This window comes from Macrobrachium nipponense, chromosome 44 (genome assembly GCF_015104395.2).
Source record: "Macrobrachium nipponense isolate FS-2020 chromosome 44, ASM1510439v2, whole genome shotgun sequence".
Classification (NCBI taxonomy): Eukaryota; Metazoa; Arthropoda; class Malacostraca; order Decapoda; family Palaemonidae; genus Macrobrachium; species Macrobrachium nipponense.
In genome coordinates this window covers 12,980,214-13,002,674 of record NC_087221.1, presented here as the reverse complement: position 1 = coordinate 13,002,674, position 22,461 = coordinate 12,980,214, and the positions used below count along the sequence as shown (strand labels likewise).

At 45.3% G+C, this 22,461-nt stretch overlaps 1 protein-coding gene across 1 annotated transcript in view; it reads right to left on the bottom strand.

The window, feature by feature from the left end:
• The window catches only part of LOC135203911 (rRNA methyltransferase 2, mitochondrial-like), a 218,749-nt gene that overhangs the window by 179,001 nt on the left and 17,287 nt on the right, over positions 1–22,461 (bottom strand). Inside the window, exon 3 of the mRNA XM_064233843.1 lies at positions 15,247–15,425. Coding sequence (XP_064089913.1) covers positions 15,247–15,425 — 179 coding nt within the window. The remainder of the gene's footprint in view (positions 1–15,246; positions 15,426–22,461) is intronic.

Below are 22,461 nucleotides of genomic sequence, written 5' to 3'. Positions count from 1 at the left end.
CTTAATGGCCATGGCCTCAGGTGCCAGAATATCTGAACTCTCGGCTCTCTCTAGAAATCCAGACCATATCGAATTCCTCCCGTCGGGTGAAGTATTACTATCCCCAGATCGGAGGTTCTTGGCTAAGAACGAGGACCCACAAAACAGATGGGCTCCATGGAAAATCATTCCTCTGACACAAGACACATCATTGTGTCTTGTTGTTACCTTTAAATCCTTCTTAGCCAGGACTTCTGAAAAATCTTCAGGCCCCCTTTTCATTAGAGAGAAAGGTGGTACGATTTCTCTTAAAGGTATTAGACAACAAATACTCTACTTTATTAAACAGGCCAACCCGGATTCAGTCCCACACGTCCATGATATCCAAGCAGTGGCTACCTCCATTAACTACTTTCACAACATGAATTTCGAAGACCTGAAAAAATATACGGGTTGGAAATCTCCAGCAGTATTTAAACGCCACTATCTCAAAAACTTAAGAGGCCCTTAAATTCCCAACAATTGCTGCAGGGAGCATAGTCTCCCCTGAATGATGAATCTTATCAACTCCTTCTCTTAGCCTTTGGTCATTTCTTTTCCCTTAATACTCTCTCCTTCCTACCTGCCTTGCTTGTATTCCCTGCCAAACCTCTCTCCTCCGGGTCGGGATGGTTCGTTTGCCATCCCGCCACCGGAACATGTAGTATACAGTGTTGAGACCATATTAGTTTTTCGGACCTGTCTGTACATACCCTTGTATATTGCTTCAGATACCATGCTTTTAGATTGTCTTATTATATTATCTTATTATTACTAGTTCTAAGCCATAGTTTAAGTTCTAGTGTAATTAGTTAAGTTCTAGTGTAATTAGTAAACAAGTAAATTTCCTGCCTTATTACAGTGCATTAAAAATTTATTCTTCAAATGAACCTTAGGTTTCATTATCCCCTTTTATATACTTGTTTGGTATCTGTTAAGCTTGGATGGGAATTCTCTGATACCTTTTCACCGGCAGACACAGGTTGAACCCAGAAAAGGGATTTTGACGAAGGAAAAATCTATTTCTGGTGGAAGACCTGTGTCGCCCGGTGAACCCATCCCTTCTTCTTTCCCCACCCTTAACCAGTCCAAGCTAGAGTGACTATTCCAGGAATGCAGATGGCGCATGGGTCGAGTAGTAGTAGCAAGAGCGAGAGGGAGGTGGGAGGAGTAACATTTGTAATGGCTCTAGCCTTTGTGACGGCTCTTGCCGTGGGAGGGATTTTGGAAAGGAATCCTCTAATTGGCAGAAGACCTGTGAGTAGTGGCTTCCACTCGCCTTGTACTTTATACCCGACACCCTCTGGGTGCTCGCGCCGAGGGTAGTAACCTCAGCATACCATGCTAGCTTTTTTCTCTGGTATATTTAGAATCTATTTATATACTTAGAAAAGTGAGCTACAGGAACTTTTCACCGGGCGACTCAGGTCTTCCCCCAAGAAATAGAGTTTTCCTTCGTCAAAATCCCTTTTCACGTCACAACTCAGGCCATGAAGCTCTCCAACTCTTTTCGAGGAAGCCAAAGCCAACAGGAAAACCGTCTAAAGAGTCAGGTTTCTTTCTGACAATTGATGCAGAGGCTCGGATGGAGCTCGAGTGAGACTACTCAGGACCAGAGTAAGATCCCAACTTGGTAGTTTGAGTGGTCTTGGTGGACAGGGTTGTTTGAAAGTCCTAAAAATCAAGATTTCCCAGGATGAAGATATGTCCACGCCCTTCAGGTGCATAACCGACCCAAGGCAACCCTGTAGCCTCTGACAGCTGGGACAGAAAGACCTTTCCCATTCCTGAACATAAGTTCCAAGTGGAGAGAACACCAATCACAGTAGACAGCCCACTTACCCTAGTAAACTGCTGATGAAGATCTCTTAAGATAGCTAAACATCTGGCCCGCAGCTTTGTGAGAAAAGCCTCTCGCTCGCAGGAGATACTTGATAGTCTCCAGCCATGTAGAGATAGGGACTCTACCGACTGGTGAAACCTTTCCACATGAGGCTAGCAAAGGAGGTGGTGCCATGGGGGAGTTTTTCTTGGAACCTCTAACAGAAGGGAGAAGATCCAGGAACTACTCTGCCTGAGGCCACAGAGGTGCCACTGAGGTCATCCTGAGATTTTGATTGCTCATTACCCTGTTCAGGACCTGACTGATCACCTGATGGATCAAGCAGAATGGAGGGAAGGCGCACACCTCGAGGTTGTCCCAGGGATGCTGTAGTGTTCTATGCCAGAGCAAGAGGATCCGGGACCACTGAAAAGTAGACCTCCAGCTTCCTGTTGAAGCGAGTGGCAAAGAAGTCTAACATGGGTCTTCCCCCAAGGTGGAACAGCCTGTCTGCTACATCCTGATGCAGAGACTACTCCGTACTTAGGACTTGACTCCAACGACTTAGCTTGTCGGCCACCACATTCCTCTTGCCTGGAATGTACTACCTGGCCACAAGCTCCAGCAAGCTGTTGATTGCCCACTGGTCCATCTCGACTGTCAACGAGTGGAGTTGGCGAGACACCAGCGCCCCCCCCCCCCCTTTATTCACAAAGCCACCAATGTGGTGTTGTCTGACATCATAACAACAGAGTGACCCTCTCTCGGAACTTCCGCAGACCTAGAAAAGCTGCTTTCAACTCCAAAACATTGATATGAAGTAGCTTGTCCTCTGCACTCCAAACCCCTGAAGCCAGGAGATCCTTGAGATGAGCACCCCAACCATCGACAGAAACATCCAAGAACAGGAGGAAATCTGGGGGTGGTGAAAGTAGGAGGACTCCTACTGTAAGATTCTGGTCGTCCAAACACCAACAAAGGTCTCAGCCTCCACTGCAGAGATCGAAGGTGGAGGCGACCATGAGGGACCAGCTTCTCAAGAGATGACAAGATCCCGATAACAACCTGCCACTGTTGAGCTGGTTGTTCGGCCTGTGACAAGAAGGAACGTGCCACTGACCTGAACTTCTGCAACCTTTGGTCTGACAGGAAAACCCTCGACACTGCCTTATCTATAGACATACCCAGATAAAGGATCCTCTGGCTGGGAAGCATATTGAACTTTTCCAGGTTTACCACAATACCGAAGCTCTGACAAAACTGAACCTCATCTTCCTGATGAAGTGGTTCAGTGTGGAAAGATCTATCACCGGTCTCCAATCACCCGTAGCCTTTGGGACAAGGAAAATCTGACTGTAAAACCCCAGGGAAGGTGTATAAGGACAATGTACTTCTACTGCGCCCTTGCCCAGCATCTTCAGTACTTCCTCCCGAAGAGCTACCATAAGTACATCGGAGAGCCTTGATGATAAGTTAGATGGAGGAAGGGCCTGTCTGAGAAAGGGGGAGGAAAGTTGAAAGGTAGTAGATACCCCACCCGAAGGACATCTACTACCCACTTCTCTGCTCGATGGAACTGCCATTTGGCCCAATGGCCTGCCAGGCATCCCCCTACCCGTGGCAACGGGAAGGGAGAGGCGCCCTCTCTATCGACAACCCACTCTGCCCCTTCCTCTACTGGCCTTCCTGGCTTGTAGGGGCAAGATTAAAAGGGGCATTGCTGTTGCTTAGATTTTGATGGAGTGGTTGACTGAGAAGCCCTTACCAATGTTGAACGCTTGGCTAACCTCCTTGGATTATTATTAGATCACAAAAGTAGTTTAACCAGACCACTGAGTTGTCCTTCAGCTCTCATAGGGCTGGCCCAAAGGATTAGACTAAAATACCAGGTCTTGGCTTGAGGCGGACCTCCTCAGAGGAGACTGCCTACTTTGCCTTGGAGGAGGAGGAGGAGGAGGAGGAGGTAGAGGAGGACGAGGAGGAGGAGGAGGACGACTCCATTACTGCCTGCTGAATCAGTATATCTTTGGTATCAGCACACCGCCGGTCTGTCACATCTTCTAAATGTGTTCTCGGAGAAGCTGTGACTCCATGAGGTCCCCATTATGATGAGTTAACAAGGACTCAGAATCCACTGACCCCGCCACCTTTGACAAGGCCGCATCCCTCCTAACCAGGTGAATGTTGGCCCACAAACTAGCACTGAGGTGGCCCAGGTAAGAGATGGCCTTAGCACCAGACTGCAGCAACGTAATAAAAGGAGAGTGAGCTAACGGAACATCCATCAATGCGACACGACACTATCATGGCCACACAGTAGACCATAAGTCAAGCTACGATACAGTCTGGAATACAGAAGAAGCAGAAGACTCCAAAGCAAAGGCCTCTTGAGAAGATAACAAAGGGCCCTCAGCCCTTACCTGATCCAGAGTCAAGCCAGGCTTTAGACAGATCACGTCCAAATTAAGGTGATGAGGCATCAGTTGAATCGACATTCATAGAATAATATTTCCTTTGCTGCATGAGAGGAATAGAAAGAAGCGTAGAATACCTATTAGAGTGAAAAGAGCCATTCCAATCCAAGACCAAAGCATTAATGACCATTAATGTGCTGCAAAATTGACCGAGTATGCACATACTTGCTAGGAGACATACCTATACTCTTCTGGAGTGTGGCACTGTATACCCACACTGCACGTCCTACATACATATCCCAATCATTGTTGCATTTACTCATCATTTGCAAAATCTGTCATTGTTCTAACAGTCCTTTCAGCAAAACCATTTGCACTGAGCATATACAGAGTAGAATACACATACACAATACCCCATTCTTTCAACATTTTTTCAAACTCCCATCCCACAAACTCAAGTCCATTATCGCTCAACAATTTCGCACACACACACACATTGGCAACATCACTTGCCCCACCATTTGTGCAACAGTTCCACTCCTCTTATCTTTGATAGGGACCACATAGGCAAATTTACTCAAGTGATCCACCATCAAAATCATTCCCACATCCTCTCACAGTCTTTGGTAACGAAACACAATTAATCACAAATATTTCAAACGGCTCTTTCATCTGCAATCACAACACAGGCGGACTCACATACACACTTGTAATACAAGTCTCTGATATTTCCTTCATTTTGGATGCACTGGGAGGTGGAAGTATGCATCCCCCATGTCTATGGAGACCATCCAATTTCCATGGCACATAGCCGATAGAATGGAGTAATTTGTTTCCATGTGAAATTTTGTCTTTTGAAAGAAAACATTCAGAGGCGCTCACATCTAAACCTGGTCTCCAACCTCCTGTCAACTTTGGCCCCACAATCAGCCAATTGTAAAACCTCTCTGAGGTCTTGTCCTTGACTAACTCTATTGCTCTCTTCTCAAGCAGGGAATGAACTTCTTTTGCGAGAGTAGGCAGTCAAGATAATAGGCTTCTTGACTAAAGGGAGCTTTTCTAAACACGGAATTGAATGCCTGAATCTTATTACTTTGGTTAGCCATGGTTCTACCCCTTTCTTGCTCCATACTTCCCAAAATTGCTGGAGTCTTGCTCCTACTGGTGCATGAAGTAGATCGCTTTCACTTTTTGGGGGCTGATTTCGCTCTGTGGTTTGATCTCGGTCTATTGCCATGAAAAGGAAAGGGCTGCAAAGGGGAAGCTACCTTCATACTCGATGGAGTAGCTTCTTTTGGCTGTCTCGTGGAAAGGGGCAACAAATCTTGTGTGGACTTCTTCTCAAGCCCTGACGCTATGTCATTAATCAAAGACGGAGGAAAGAGGGAGTCCTTTACTAAAGAATATAGAAGAGCAGACTTCTGAACCATGGTGACTCATTTATTGGTAAAGGAACATCAAAGTTCCCTCTTTTTCAACACTTCCATTGCATAAAGGGAGGCTATTACCCTTGAAGTGCCCCTTACTCCCTTGTCTGCACAAAACATGATATGTCTGAAGGGAAGTCTGGGTAATCTTGAATCTTCTTTGCCAAGGCTCCTACAGACCAATCCAAAAAGCTAATAATCTCTAAAATCTTGAAGGTATTCTTTAAAAAAAAAATTATCAAATTCTGCTAAGGAGAACATTACCTTGGCAGCAGAAAATGCTGACCTTCAGGCCAAATCTATAAGGCTAGAGAAGTCCCCTTGAGAGAAGGTAGACTCCCAAGGAAGGGGCTTCTCTGGACACTTAGTATGCATACCTTCTTGGAGGGGGCACCCGGAACTGAAACGGGGACTTCTCGATCTGTAGTCAAATGCTCTACCACTGACCTTCACCCCCTTTAGAAGGTGCGAAGGCAGATAGCTAAAGCAAACCTTCCCTTTCTCTCTCTTGTCTGCAAGCCACAAGTCCACTTCCTTAAGGGCTTTGTTCAAAGAGGTTGACAAAACCATCTTTAGCAGCTTTGTTGTTTCCTGTACAACAAACTGAAATGTGGTAGTTGGAGAAGCAAGAGCTGCTGGAGAGAAGGTAGGATATGTACGCAACAAAAACTTCAGTAACGCTGCATAAGCTGAAAAATGATATTGTTAGTATAACAATAAAGTTTTGTACATACTTACCTGGCAGATATATACTTAGCTTAGGTCTCTGACGTCACGACAGAAAATTCAAAACTCGCGGCACACGCTACAGGTAGGTCAGGTGATCTACCTTACCCGCCGCTGGGAGGCGGGTGTAAGAACCAGTCCCCCTTTCCTGTCAGGTTATTTTCTTCCACCTGTCTCCTGAGGGGAGGCTGGGCGGGACCATCAATCGTATATATCTGCCAGGTAAGTATGTACAAAACTTTATTGTATACTAACAATATCATTTTTGTACATGAACTTCCCTGCCAGATATATACTTAGCTGATTGACACCCTTGGTGGAGGGAAAGAGACACATACTTACTTAGAAAGTGGGGACAACACATGTTAAAGGAATACATAATATAAACCTCTGGTTCTTACCTGATTTAGGAAGAAGACTTGATAGTTACTGTCTATTAGTCTGCGTTGCCTAAAGAGTCTCAGCGAGGGCGCGTGACCTATGGCTGAAGAACTCTTTGGGTCTACCAATGGGAACTGAGTCCACTTACTTGGCGAATCCAAGCAGGATCTGGTCAATGGGGGATCAACCCGCTTACATGCCAGAGCCTATCACTAACCAATTGCAAGGAGCCTTAAGCACAACCGATCACCTAACCAAATACTAACATTAGTATACGAAAGAAGGAGCTGCTCCTGCAAACCTCCTTCGTACAACCAAAAAAACTCAAACTTAAAACTAACAGGGAAAAAGGATTAAAAAGGATGTGTTTCAGCTCCCTGCCCCAGCACTGAATCCGCCGATACGTAAGGGCCTAGTCCAAAACACTTATCATACGTAATCGATACGTCCCTTAGGTAGTGGATTAGAGAAGACTGATTCATCACCTCCAAAAAGTGGCCTTCATAAGGTTTTGTAATGACAAATTCTTCTTGAAAGCCAAAGACGTCGCGATGGCCCGTACTTCGTGCGCCTTGTGACTTTCAGAAGGTTAAACTGTTGCTGATTGCAAGAAGTGTGTGCTTCTCTAATAATATTCCTGATAAAGAATGAGAGTGCATTTTTAGATAAGGGTGCCTACTGGGGTCCCTTACAGAGCACCAGAGATTGCTCTCATTAGCGGCAAGTCTTTTCTTCCTCTGAAGATAATCTTTCAGGCTTCTCACCGGGCAAAGAGATCTCTCCTCTTCTGTCCCGACTAAGGAGGATAAGCTTTTGATTTCGAAGCTCCTGGGCCACGGCGAAGAAGGGTTTTCATTCTTGGCTAGGAAAGCCGGAAGAAAAGAGCAAACCGCGGAGCCTCCTTGGAAACCTACCTCACCTTCTAGAGCCTGCAGCTCGCTGACCCTCTTTGCTGACGCTAACGCACAGAGGAAAAGAGTCTTCATCGAAAGGTCTCTGAACGAAGCAGCATGGGGAGGTTCGAACCTTGAGGACCTCAGGAAGAGCAGCACGACATCAAGATTCCAGCTAGGCACTAAGGAGGAGGTTCTTTTAAACCGTTTCAAACGATCTGATTAAATCATGGAGGTCCTTGTCCTCAGATATGTTTAATCCTCTATGACGAAAAACTGAGGAAAGCATGCTCCTGTACCCCTTGATGGTGGAGACAACCAACCCGCATTTTTCCCTCAGGAAGATAAGGAAATCTGCAATCTGCGTCACAGAGGTACTGGAGGAGGAAACTTTATGAGTCCTGCACCAGCGTCGAAAAACATCCCACTTCGACTGGTAGACTCTAGATGTGGAAGGTCTACGTGCATTGGCAATAGCCCTTGCAGACTTTGCCGAAAAGCCCTTAGCTCTGACGAGACTCTTGATAGTCTGAATCCAGTCAGACTGAGAGCGGGGAGGTTTTTGTGAAACCTGTCGAAGTGGGGCTGTTTGAGCAGATCGACTCCTTAGAGGTAGGGATCTTGGGACATCCACCAGCCATTCCAGTACCTCTGTGAACCAGTCGTGGGCGGGTCCAGAACGGAGCTATCAACGTCATCCTTGTTCCCTCTGACGCTGCGAATTTCCTTAATGTTTCCCCCTATAATCTTGAAAGGCGGGAACGTAATGGGGCGTAAAGATCCAGATTCCTCCAATCCATGAGGAATGCATCTATTGCCACTGCTCTTGGGTCTGCAATAGGGGAGCAGTATAGATCTATCCGCGCATTCCTGGAGGTCGCAAATAGATCGAGATGGGGCCTGCCCCACGTCCTCCACAGCTCCTGGCATACGTCCGCGTGCAGAGTCCACTCTGAGGGAAGGACTTGATTCCTTCTGCTTAGCAGATCCGCTCTGAACATTTCTTTCTCCCTGGTAAGCGAACCTGGTGAGAAGCCTTATGTTCCTTTCCTCTGACCACAAGAGGAGCGATCTCGCTGTCTCGTACAGGGAGAAAGAGTGAGTCCCCCCCTGTTTTCGAATGTAAGCCAGGGCTGTAGTGTTGTCGGAGTTGATCTGAACATATTTCCCTTCCCTTTTACGAGGGGTTCGAAGGTCTTGAGAGCTAACCAAATCGCTGTTAGCTCCTTCTTGTTGATGTGCCAGGACACCTGATCCCCCATCCAGGTGCCTGACACTTCTCTCTACCCTGAGAGTAGCTCCCCAACTTTGTCCGAAGCGTCTGCATACAATACTAGGTTGGGGTTCCGAACCTGCAAGGAAAGGCCTTCCTTGAACAATAGAGGGTCTAGCCACCAACGTAGATCCTCCTTTATCTCTTGCGAAATCTTGAACGCAAAGTCCAGACCTTGATATTTCCGATCCCAGTTCCTCGTCAGGAAGAAACTGTAGGGGTCTGAGGTGCAACCTTCCTAGAGAAACGAATTGCTCCAGAGAGGAGAGTGTCCCCAACAGACTCATCCACTCCCTCGCTGTGCATACATCTTTCTCTAGAAAGCTTGCTACCTTCTCCAAAACCAAACCTCGGGTTATCCTCTCTGGGGGACGGATACGCCCGAAAAACCAGAAGAAGCATCAGAATCCCAGATAGATACGCTCTTGACTGGGGATTAGCTGTGACTTCTCGAAATTCACTAGCAAACCCAGAGAAGCTGCTAGATCCAACGTCACTCGTAAGTCCTCCAGACATTTCTCCTTGGATTTGGCCCTGATAAGCCAATCGTCCAAGTAGAGGGAAATCCTCACTCCCTCGAGATGAAGCCACTGGGCAACGTTCTTCATCAGTCCTGTGAATACTTGGGGGGGCCGTGGAAAGGCCGAAGCATAGGGCCCTGAACTGAAAAACGTTCCCTCCCCACATGAATCTGAGATATTTGCGAGAAGAAGGATGGATCGGACATGGAAGTAAGCGTCCTGAAGGTCCAGTGACACATCCAGTCCACCCCGGACGAAGAGCTGCTAAGACTGATGACGTCGTCTCCATAGCGAACTTCCTTCTTCACAAAGACATTCAGGGCGCTTACGTCCAGAACCGGTCTCCATCCTCCTGAGTTCTTGGGAACTAGGAACAAACGGTTGTAGAACCCCGCTGAAAGAGGGTCCTGAACCATCTCTAGTATTGCCTCTTTCTCTAACATCAGCTCTACCGCTAGAGCGAGGGCTTGATTCATCAGTGGGTCTTTGTATTTGGCCACCAGTGCCCTTGGAGTGGTGGTCAAGGGTGGTCTCGAAATAAAGGGAATGAGGTATCCCCTCTTGATGATCGCGAGGGACCAGTTGTCCGCCCCCTTTCGTGCCCAGACATCTGCAAAGTTCAGAAGTCTGGCACCCACAGTTGTCTGGAGGACACCCGAACTATTTCTTGGCCCTAATAGACCGGGAGAAGTCCTTCCTCTTCTAGGTGGTCTCGAACCTCTGGAGGAAGAAGAGCGAGACGAAGGTCCTCCTCGAAAGGGTTCTTGCCTACTTTGAGCCTCTTTCTTCGTCTTCTGCTGAAACGAAGGTTTCGGAATTCTAGCCGAGCGAGCATAGCATATCCTGCGTCGCTTTGCTGATAACGAGCTGGAGAGATCGTTAATAGTCTTCTTGGGGAAGAGTTTGCGGGGAAAGTTTGCGAATACAGCATGGAAGCTCTCTGTGCGTGAGAAACCGCCTTGGTAAGAAAAGAGCAGAAAACGGCCCTCTTCTTTACCACTCCTGCACCAAAAAGAGAAGCAATTTCCCCGGAACCGTCTCTCATTGCCTTGTCCATGCAAGACAGAACTGCGTGGAGGTCTTCAGGCGAAAGAGTGTCTTGCTCTTGAGTCCTCTTAGCCAAACACTCCCAGGGTCCAGTCAAGAAAGTTAAAAACTTCTAAGACTCGGAACTTCCCTTCAGAAGGTGATCCAACTCGCTCATACCCCACGTCGTCTTCGCAGAATTCAGCGCCGAGCGACGTGCGGATCGACCAACGAAGAGAAGTCCGAGTCTGCAGAAGAGGGAAGAGTTAGACCCAAGGGCTCTCCTGACTCGTACCAGAACCCCATCTTACCCGTCAGCTTGGACGGGGGAAAAGAAAACTGTCTTGCCCTTCTCTTCTTTTGAAAGCAACCAGTCGTCAAAGTCTTCATAGCCTTCTTCATAGACACTGTAGGCTTCATCTTAACGACCGAGAAGACTTCTTAGCCGTATTGGTCGTTGAAAATAAGGACGGAGGAGACGGAGGAGCAACGGCCGAAGAGACTCCCCAAAATTTTGCAAGAGGAGGTCTGTAAGTCTCTTATACGAAGAAACCGAAGCATCCTTGGGCAAAATCTTCCTCCGAATCAGCAACAAATTCTTCCGAAGAATGACGTCTAGAAGCTCTACTGCCCGGAGGAGAGCTAATCCTTGGAGAGCGCCTGTTCGGAGAGCGCCTACTAGGCGAGCGCCTACTGGAAGAAAAACCACCGGGAGAGCGCTTACACGGGGAGCGCCTACCAGGAGAGCGCCTACCAGGAGAGCGCCTACTTTGAGAGCGCCTCCCAGGAGAGAGCCTACTAGGAGAGCGCCTAGTTGGAGAGCGCCTACTTTGAGAGCGCCTCCCAGGAGAGAGAGCCTACTTGGTGAGCGCCTGCTAGGAGAGCGCCTACTTGGGGAGCGCTACTAGGAGAGCGCCTACAAGTGGAGGCCCGTCTGTCGGAAAACAGATTCTAACTCCACAGAAGAGCGTCTGGATAAGGGAGAGCGCCTATCAGGCTCTCTGCGCCTGCTAGGCTCTTGGCGCCTGCCATCCTCAATACGCCTGCCAGGCTCTTGACGCCTGCCACGGGGAGAGAAAACATCCACAGATGAATCCCTGTCAGAAGCGCGGCGCTTACAAGGCTCTGAGCGCCTATCCAATCGGGAGTGCTCTAAACGGAGGGAAAAATTCCGTTGGCGTTGCCGCCTACCAGGCTTTTTCAGGCGCCCTATCCATCGTAGAGTGCTCTAACGGAGGAGAAAAACTTCCGTTTGCCGCCTACCGCAGTTCTTTGGCGCCTACTAGCTGCTGGCGCCCTCTAGGCTCTTGGCGCCTACTAGGCTCTTGCTGCCTACTAGGGCTCCGAGCGTCCGTCAAAAGGAGAGTGGCCACCAGGCGAAGAACTCTTCCTTCGCTCCTGACGAAAACTAGGCTCTTGACGTCTGTCAAGCTCTTGACGCCTAACTGAAGAGGAGCGGAAATCCTGAGGAGAGAGCCTGCCTGGCTCCTTACACCTTACATGCTCACAACTCTTGCTGGGAAGAGAGGAGAGCCTACTCGGAGAAAGATCCCGAGCTCCAGCCCTGCACTTCTGAACTCCTACTAACGGCTCAAAGCTCTTCTAGCCAAAGATTTAGCCGAAGGAACATTCTTAGACTTCTTCACCGGAAGTGAGGCGTCCTTCCGACGATGAGAAGTCCCGGCAATAGACTCTGCTAAAGCCGCAATCTGCGCCTGCAGACCCGCCAGGATACGCGCAGGAGATCTCTTAAACTCCTCCTACAGGGGACGAAGTCCTGAGAGCGAACAGGAGAAGCGTAACAGGACGTAAATCTTGGTTCTCTTGCGTTCCACTTCAGGCTCTTCCGCGAAGGATTTCGGGGCTGGAAGGAAGGGCGCAAGGATCCTTCCAGGGCCTCTTGAGAGGGCGAGACGACTCCGATGCGCTCATCTACGCTGAGGAGAAGGCGACGAAGATGACGAGAAGCACTGGCGCAATAACTCCTTCTTGGTTCGATCCAAGGCAGCCTGGGAACGAGCAACAGGAACTGCCCAGGGGACGCCTGACCGGTGGGGGTTCTCCTAACCTTCCTGCGGCTTTCGACTTTCCTCCTCCACTGGGTCTGGGAGTCTGGAAGAGGTCTAGGCCTGGAAAGCGTTAGTGAGCCGGTCAGATCGCACCCTCCACTGCACTAGGGGCACTGCACTGATCACTTGCACTATCATCACTCTTACCTTGTCGAGAGCGAGCGAGGCTCTCCTTACTCCTGATCGAGGCTCTCCCAGAAGCAACTTCCGAAAACGAATCTTCGGGTTCAAGCTGGGCGCAGGGGCTGAAACTGGAGAACGGAACTACTTCTACTACAGGATTCTCAGCGTCAACTTCACTCACCCTCGATCTAGAACTCTTTGAAGAAGCCTTGCGCACCCTATCTTCTCTAACTTTCTCACATAAGAAGAGAGAGCCTTCCAACCATCCTCATCCAAATTCTCACACTCTTTGCAAGGGTTAATAAAAGAGCATTCATTCCCTCTACACGACTCACATACCGAGTGAGGATCTAATGCAGCTTTAGGAAGCCTAACTTTACATTCCTTCTCTGAACAAACCCTAAATAAACTAGGTTTCTTAACTTCAGAATCATCCATGATTATAGACATGTAAGAGAAATCCAAAAGAAAAATCCAAAAAACAGTCCAAAAAGCAGGTATGCCAAGCCAACAACCAAAGGGTACTTCACCAAAATCCAAATCGTCGGCAACGAGAACGAATTTCAACTATCGTAAGGACTGAACAACAGGTGTTGTCCAGCCGGCGACAGAAAATAATCTGACAGGAAAGGGGGACTGGTTCTACACCCGCCTCCCAGCGGCGGGTAAGGTAGATCACTGACCTACCTGTAGCGTGTGCCGCGAGTTTTGAATTTTCTGTCGTGACGTCAGAGACCTAAGCTAAGTATATATCTGGCAGGGAAGTTCATGTACAAAATGACAAAAGCCTCTTCTGGTGCACTGACTTCTCTCTCTTCTACTGACGACGCCGGAGAACGAAGAGGATCGCTAGTGGGTTTCAGCACATAAGGCTTCTATAAGTATCCTAAAATGTCATTCAACTTGTGTTGGACAGGATCTCTAAACTGTCCTGGTCTCATCAGATCTTACTGGGGCATTGAATTCACTACAAAATCCTCTTCTCACGCTGTACTCGCTGAAGAAGCAAAAGATCGATCAGGATCCTTCACTGTCTGTCCCTTGGGAACTGGCTGTTCCACTAATACCGAGCGAACATCATTCACCGGGTGTTCCACTGAGCGATCGACTACTTCCAAACTCTTGGAAGATGCTGGCCGCTTTGGTGCAGACTGGCGCTTGTGAGCCATTGAATGTTCAGGTTCTGGCACCAGGGAAAGCTGCACTTCTAGGAGCAGGATTGCTTATGGCTCTTAACTTCTTTCAAGGAGTGCTGGCACCACCGAAGCATCAGCTGCAGACCTCTTCAGTGGTCTGGCAGAATCATTATACATACTGCCATCAGCGCCTCTTTTCTGAGCTGGAAGCCTCAGAGCTCAAGGAGAGATGGTGCACTTCCGCAAAGATGCCTTTTCAGTGGCTGTCTGCTGTCTTCACCTAGGATTTAGGACAGGTGAGACTGAGGGGCCAACTGCCTGAGGGCAGTGCCTATTGAACTCACTGGTGATTCTGCAGGGGAGTATGCCAAGGACCTTTGCCTACGAATCAACAGGACAGACAGCCAGCTCCTCCACTTGCAATTCACTTATAACACTTTTGCACTCGATGAGAGCTTTCCCTGAATGACCTAATTGAGTCACTGTATTAAATAATATTTCAAAGTTACTGTTAAATTTACTTTCCAATGCGGCAATGGTGTTGGGGTTAAGAACCTGGGAGTTAGGATTAGGATTAGGAGGAATAGCAAAAGGACTGGGAATGGGAGAAACACCAGGGACAGACACAATCAGAACATCAACAGATCTATCTAATTCCTGACTAGCAGTCAATCTGTCTTGTCTAATACTAGCCTTCTTCATCTATCCCTAACCAATTTAGATAGATAAGAAGCTAAACTCTTCCACTGTTTTGCATTCTATCCTTCACACTCCAAGCAAGTACTGTCCACAGCAGTTTTGCCCCTTACAATTAACACAAATTGTATGAGTGTCATATTTCGCTGTCATCAACCTTGTCCTGCAACCCTTGTTGCAATAATTATTGCTTGATACACTAGTGTCAGATTCCTTGGTTACAAGTCAGGTCAAATTCAGTAATTGAGACTAATTATCTAAATTAACTGAATAATTATTAGATAAAAACACAATTCTTTACAAGTCAAATCAAAACAAATGCTAAACGGCTCAAAAAAAGAGTACTTCACCAATTTCCAGAAAAAACAATAAAGAATTCAAATTCCAAACCAGCTGCTGACCCACAACCTTGTCATGAGCCAGCAGAAACAAACTGGAGCCCCTAACTCAGTTGTTCCTCTTTTTCCAGAAAGTGGACGGGACTAGTTACCTATCGCCAAAACAAAGAAGAATCACTACCGTGAATTCCAAATTTTAGCTGCCGGGCTAGAAACTGTTAGCTATGTAATTACTTGGTAAGTTACTTGTATAAAACTCAAATTTTTCCGGTATACACAGCACCATAAAAATTACAATCCAATTACCTTACTGAGATAACCTTACCAGAATAAATTACTAGTTAAAGGAAAATCTTTAGTCAAGAGATGAACAAGAAACTTGCCTATAGTTTTCATAACGAGCCAGTTTGACATAAGGATCATTGAGTTGTCGAGTTAACCAGTCTTGAGAACTTTTACTCCTGCCTTTTAAAGATTTCGGCACAATCTTTCTAAATGTGGAAGAAGTATGAAGTGAGGCATAGATTAAGGACTTCAAGCTGCTTCTGTGATCATCTTCCAGTCACCTATTAAAAAGCAAAAGGAAAGTACATAATTATGAACTTATGTAACTGATAGCATACAAATATGTATAAATAATAAAATATTAGTCTAGTACATTGATCTCACACAATTCAAGCTGCGCAAATTCACAGACATGCTTACTTTTCCACATTCTCAACATTTGTGAATCCTTGAGAAACCATGCACGAGTGCTTATGTTTAATTTTTTTATGTAATTTATAAGTTTTCAAGCTTTTACGTATAAATTAAATAACATTAAATAGTAGTTAAAATTAATTCTTCTCTCTCTCTCTCTCTTGCTTGGCGAGACGTACCTGTGCACAGTCTGATTAATCAACCGATATCACGCATTTAACATACAACTAGAAAACTAAATATATCTATAAGTGTTTGTGATTTGTCGGTAATTCGGTAATAAGATTAGTGTGAGAATAGTAGGATAAAGCATCTACGTACTAAGTTAGTTATCGAGTGCATTATTGTAAATTTGATCAGGATGGCAGTAAGCTCCAACTGTGGCAAACAATGGCAAAATCTTGCGAGCATTGCAGATATGCAATATGATGAGTTAGCAGGAAGGGAGCTGGCATTTCTCATCTATGTGATCAATAACAGCCCCAACCAAAAAGATACAAAAGTATTCATAGACATATTGGAAGGATATGATCCTTCAAACTGGAACAAATCAGCAGAAAATATCATGACATCAATCAACACATTCCGACAAAGAAAATGAATAAGGTGAACATTGTGAATATACTAATTGATGCAATAGGAAAAAAATGCCTAAAGCATGCAAATTGTGTAAGGTGTGGTATAGCATAGTAAATCCACAAAACCTGATCAGGAAATGTTATGCACGCAACATACCCACACATCCCCAATGCACACAAGTTCAGCAAAATACAAGCTCAACATGTCTCTCATGGATAGATAATGTTATTAAATTGAGACTTAATGTGCAAATAGTAGAGGATGAAGAAGATGAGGAAGAGGATGAAGAGGAAAACGGAAAAGAAGAAAATAAAACTGAAATGACAGACAAAAATAATGAAAACAAAGAGTATAGATGCAGAGATACTCATAGATACTACATATGAGGCAATAAAGCAGCATACATACAAAGAAATAAATTACAACATGACAACACAAAATAAAATCCCGAAGAGGCTTTACCCAGATCTGCATACTGATGGGAAAGAGCAAGAAAAAAAGAAAAGAAAGACAGTCTGCACCCTTTTTTAAAAAGGGAATTGCAGATTCTGTGAAAGATGTTACTATAAACATTCAAAGGTATATCACAATTATAAGATCTATGGTAAATGTGCATACCTAGATGGCTATGAGGATGAATGCAGAGATCTACATTGAAATATATGCAAAAACTTAAAAGAAGGAAAAGGATGTACATAAGTTCAACAAAAAATGTAAATATATGCATCCTGTAGCCATGAATCAAAATCAATTATAAATAATAAAATCCAAAATAGAAAAGAAACAAATAAAGAAATGAACAAAGAACATGAGGTGAAGGAAAAAAACAAGCCATCACCACGCTATGGAATGTAAGCAACAAAAATGCAAGCATCAGCTCCAAGATACAGTGCAAGAAACAAGAACTGTATATATGATGCTAGGGGATGGTGCAGATATGGAGAAAATTGCAGATTCATACACAAAATGAATAATTTTGATGAAGGAAGATCAAATACAGTAGTGCCTCAGGATACGAAATTAATCCGTTCCGAAGCGGCCTTCGTAACCTGATTTTTTCGTATCTCAAACCACGTTTTACATGTAAATTGCCTAATTCGTTCCAAGCCCTACAAAAACACCACTAAATTTTATAATAAAGCTAAATTGACCAATAAACAATGAAATAAAAACAATTTGGACCATTCAATGACTAACATAACCATGACTGTGTACCTGTAATAAAGGTTATTAGTGTACAGGGTACAAGAAAATATGATATTGTTATGATACAATAAAGTTTGTTCATACTTACCTGGCAGATATATATATAGCTGTATTCTTCCGAAGTCCGACAGAATTAAAAAACTTACGACACACGTAGTGGGAGTCAGGTGGTTAGTACCCATTCCCGCCGCTGGGAGGCGGGTATCAGGAACCATTGCCATTTTCTATTCAGATTTTTATTCCCACTGTCCCCTGAGGGGAGGTGGGTGGGTACTTGATTATATATATCTGCCAGGTAAGTATGAACAAACTTTATTGTATCATAACAATATAATTTTGTTCATGAAACTTACCTGTCAGATATATATATAGCTGAATCCCACCGTTGGAGGTGGGAAGGGACAGAATAGAAGGATTTTGGGAAACTAATTGCATGCAGATGATTTACATCTTGGTTCCACCTGTTAGCATAGCTGACTTTTTGATTACTGTCACCCAAGTCTGCTTCTGCTTTACTAGAGTTGCTGGCCAGCTGGTGTGCTCTAGAATCGATCTGTCACCAGGGGCGTGACCACAATGTGACTAGACCATATTGACCATACCATGAGGGCTAAGAAGTAAAATAAATATATATCACCACCTGACCAACCTAGCCAAAGTTAAGGTGTTTTAACTAAGGCTTAAGAGTTAAGAAGTCCACCATTGGCGGCGACTCAACAACTAAAATTAAGAGCTCTTCCTAACCATTTTCTACAGGATAGGATGAGTGGTACTTCTTGCCCCCAAGATTGTGTCTGCGGACACGTATGGCCCTAGCGAGCAGCAGATCTCATATGCCGTCTTCACATCCCGCAGGGAGTGTGAAGCGAACACAGAGTTGCTTTGCTAAAACGCGGTACTCAGGATGTTACTGAGTGCCATGCTCTGTTGAAATGCTTCCGAGGCCGCGCCCTCACCTCGTGAGCATTCAGATCAAAAGATTTCAAATCTTTGTGCAAACACAACGAAAGAGCCTCTTTGAAAGAACTCCTTAACAATAAAGCCAGGGTGTTCTTTGATATGGGCAAGTCTGGTCTTTTTCGGAACACTGCAGATTGTCCGAAGGACTTTGACTTTCTTTAGTTTTATGTAGATAAAACTTGAGAGACCCGACTAAAGCCAAAACGTCTGACGATGGCTTAAAACCTCACTAACCCTCTTTGTCGTAGCTAGAATGGTTAGAAAATTAGCCTTTCTGGTCACGTGCATTAAGTTTACGAAAGAAAGGAGTTCGATGTTCGAAATGCTTTGACATCAAGAACTTCAGACTACGTCTAAGTTCCATACCGAAAGCTTCGATCTGGACAGTTTCGAGATTCCATAGACCTCAAAGATCGTGAAGGGCTTTGTTGTTTGACAGATACAAATCTCTGAGCCCAAAGGCCGTCAACAACATATTTGCGTATTCTTTAATAGTTGTGACTGCCAGCTTATCCCATTCTTCAGACGGAAAGGGAAGACGAATATGTAATTTACAGAGGTCGAGGTGGAGGAAAAGCCATTCTTCCTGCACTATCTCCAGAAACGGCCCACTCCGATTGGTACCCCACAAGAAAGGCAGCATTCTTTGCCTTGGCAATGACACTTGCCATTAGTCTTGAAAATCCTCTTTTTCCGGTCAACTTCTCGACAGTCTGAACGTAGTCAGACTCAGAGCGGAGAGGTTTAGAGGTACCTTTCGAAGTGAGGCTGTTAGAGTAGACTGACTCTCTCGGAAAAGGTCCTTGGAAAGTGTTTCTAGGACGGAGCGTGACCTCTGTGAATCCAGCATCTTGAAGGCCAACATGGGGCGATCAGCGTCATTCTCGCTCCCAGTGACGTCATAAATCATCTTATTACATTTCCTAAGAGTTTGAAAAAGGGGAAAAGAGACTATAAATATCCATCCCCGTTCAATACCATAGGATGGCGTGTAATGCTACCGCTCCCGGATCGAGAATAAGGGAGCAGAGTAAATGAAGCCTCTTCGTCCTCAACATAGCAAAGAGATGTATGAAAGGACGTCCCTAAAGTCTCCACAACTCTCAACATACTTCTAATCAAAGATTCCACTAGGAAGTCAGTAGTTACTGCCGTCGATCGAGAAGATTCGTACGGACGTTGTGCAATCCTGTAACGAACCTCTTGAGGATCGTTACGTTCTATGCCTGTTGTCATAATAGGCTCTTTCTCGTTAACTCGAACAGGGACTGAGAGATGATACTTCTTGAGATATGAGAGAGCTGTGGAATTGTCCGAGTTGATCTGGACCACTGGTTCCAAAAACTCGTTCTTCGAGGGACTGGAGGGACGACCAAATTGCTTCCAATTCTTTCAGATTATGTGCCAGGACATCTGAAACCCTCTCCAGATGCCTGGCACCTTCTCGCTATCACCTCAGGTGATAATTGAAGCACTGAGAGATGTTCAGAATCATTTCTAGATCTTGGATAATATTTCAGTTTTCCGGTAGGAAGAAACTGTAGAGGTCTGAATTGCAGTCTATTCAGGGAAACAAACTTCTTCAGGAAGGAAATGGTCCCCAGCAGGCTCATCCATTCCCTCACCGAGCATGCTTACTTCCCTAATAAGGCTGCGCTTTGCCTAAGCAGGAGAGCATATAATAGTGCAATGTCGCGGTAGACTCGTAAAGAGTCCTATTACAGTGCGGTAACGAGCACCGAAAGAAGTAAGAGATATCTCTGTTGAACATAGTTTTGCAAAACGAAGGCAATGTTTATTCATGCATGTTAGAATTCCCCTCAATCTTAGGCTAAAGTCCGTGATTGTAGGGCAGAGATACAGTTAGTCAGTCAATCCCGCAGGAGAGAGAGACGTAACCGCCCGCGCAGAGATACGGTTAGTCGGTCAATCCCGCAGGAGAGAGAAACGTAACCGACCGCGCATGACAGCAAACTAGCTGGTAGTGGCTCGGTTGGAGTACAGTGACAGCAGCTTACGTTCGTCGTCTCTTACTCTTATGCCTGGGTTGCCAGCTACTCTATTCTACGAAGGAATAGGTCTGTTATTATTTGAGCAGAAAGAGACTCTCAAGCTGGTATATTTAAGCGAAACAGAAATCGCTAAATACAGAGCTGCGTTTGTGTTGTCATAACACTACCATAAAAAGGTAAAAGATAAATCGGAAACTCCTGGAAGGTTGCAGGGAGTACCGATTAAATGCACTTAAAATAATAGTCCTCTCGGTTGCCATCCATAGAGGTAACTACAGTATGCGTATATGACTTGAACCAAACAGTAGTAATATAACGCAAAGGCAAAAAATGATATTGTTATGATACAATAAAGTTTGTTCATACTTACCTGGCAGATATATATACAGGCAGTCCCCGGGTTACGACGGGTCCGGCTTACGACGTTCCGAGGTTACGACGCTTTTTCTTAAATTTTCATTGAAAAATGTTATTGTCATGATACAATAAAGTTTTATGCATACTTACCTGGCAGATATATACTTAGCTATAGACTCCGTCGTCCCCGATAGAAATTCGAATTTCGCGGCACACTCTACAGGTAGGTCAGGTGATCTACCGCCCCGCTGCTGGTGGCGGGAATAGGAATCATTCCCGTTTTCTAAAGACAGATTTTCTCTTCCACCTGTCTCCTTAAGGGTGGGGAGGTCGGGTGGGCCATACACCGTATATATCTGCCAGGTAAGTATGCGTAAAACTTTATTGTATCATGACAATAACATTTTTATGCATTCAACTTACCTGTCAGATATATACTTAGCTGATTGGCACCTTTGGCGGAGGGTAAGAGACAGCTAATCTACTGAAATAGACAGAAACAACATATGTTGTAGGTAATAAAATTAAAAACCTTGATTCCTACTGTGTTAGCGAAAGACTTCATGGCTACTGCTAGGAGCCTGTATCGCTTCAAGAGCCTCAGCGAGGTAGTGACCTCATGCTAAGAGTTCTTGATGGTCTGTTACCGGGGTCTTACCCACTTACGCTTCAGAACCTTAGGATCTTTGTCAATGGGGTCCTATCCACTTACATGACAAAACACCTTGCCTATTGGCATGATCATAGAGCACGGACACTAATCCCGATCACCTGATCCTCATTGGGGTTAGTACTACGATTGAAAGGAGTCATCCCCGAACATCCTTTCAAGCAACCCACAATCAACAACAATATTAAAACTAATTATTAAAAATATTAAAAACAAATTTAAGGATCAGCGTCTGCTCCATTTCCAGCAAAGTATCTGCTGATACATAAGGTCCAAGAGCGAAACATTTATCGTATGTTATTCTAACATCCTTTAAATAGTGGGATGCAAATACTGAATTGCACCTCCAATAAGTTGCTGCTAAAATGTTTCTCATGGACATATTCTTCGTAAAAGAAAGGAAGTTGCCACAGCCCGGACTTCGTGAGCTTTCACTCTCAGCAGCTTTAAAGAGTTCTCTTGGCAATTCCTATGAGCTTCGGTAATTACATTTCTGACAAAGAATGCCAGTGCGTTCTTTGACATCGGTCTCTTGGGGTTTCTTACCGAACACCAAAGACCTTGTCGACATCCCTGAAGCTGTGTCTTCTTTTCTAAATAAAATTTTAAGGTCCTGACTGGGCAAAGGGGAGGGCCGATCCAACTCTCTTCCTACCAGGGAAGAGAGTCCCTTGACTTCGAAACTTCTAGGCCAAGGTTTAGAAGGGTTCTCATTCTTCGCTAGGAAAAGATCCTGGAAAGAAATGACAGCCGAGTCTTTTCTAAATCCTACCCGAGAGTCCAAAGCATGCAATTCACTGATCCTCTTAGCAGTTGCTAGAGCCAACAGGAATATGCATTTGCTAGTAAGATCTCTGAATGAGATTTTATCTATAGGTTCGAACCTTGTTCCGACATCAAGAACTTTAGGACAACGTCCAGGTTCCAACTCGGGGGAATCGTTGATCTCAATTTCTTAGTATCGAAAGACCTGATGAGATCATGAAGATCCTTATTATTCTCGAGATTCAGCCCTCTGTTTCTAAAAACAGCTGAGAGCATGCTCCTATATCCCTTGATAGTTGATACGGCCAATTTGGATTCTTCTCTTAAGAGAGGAGAAAATCCGCGATTTC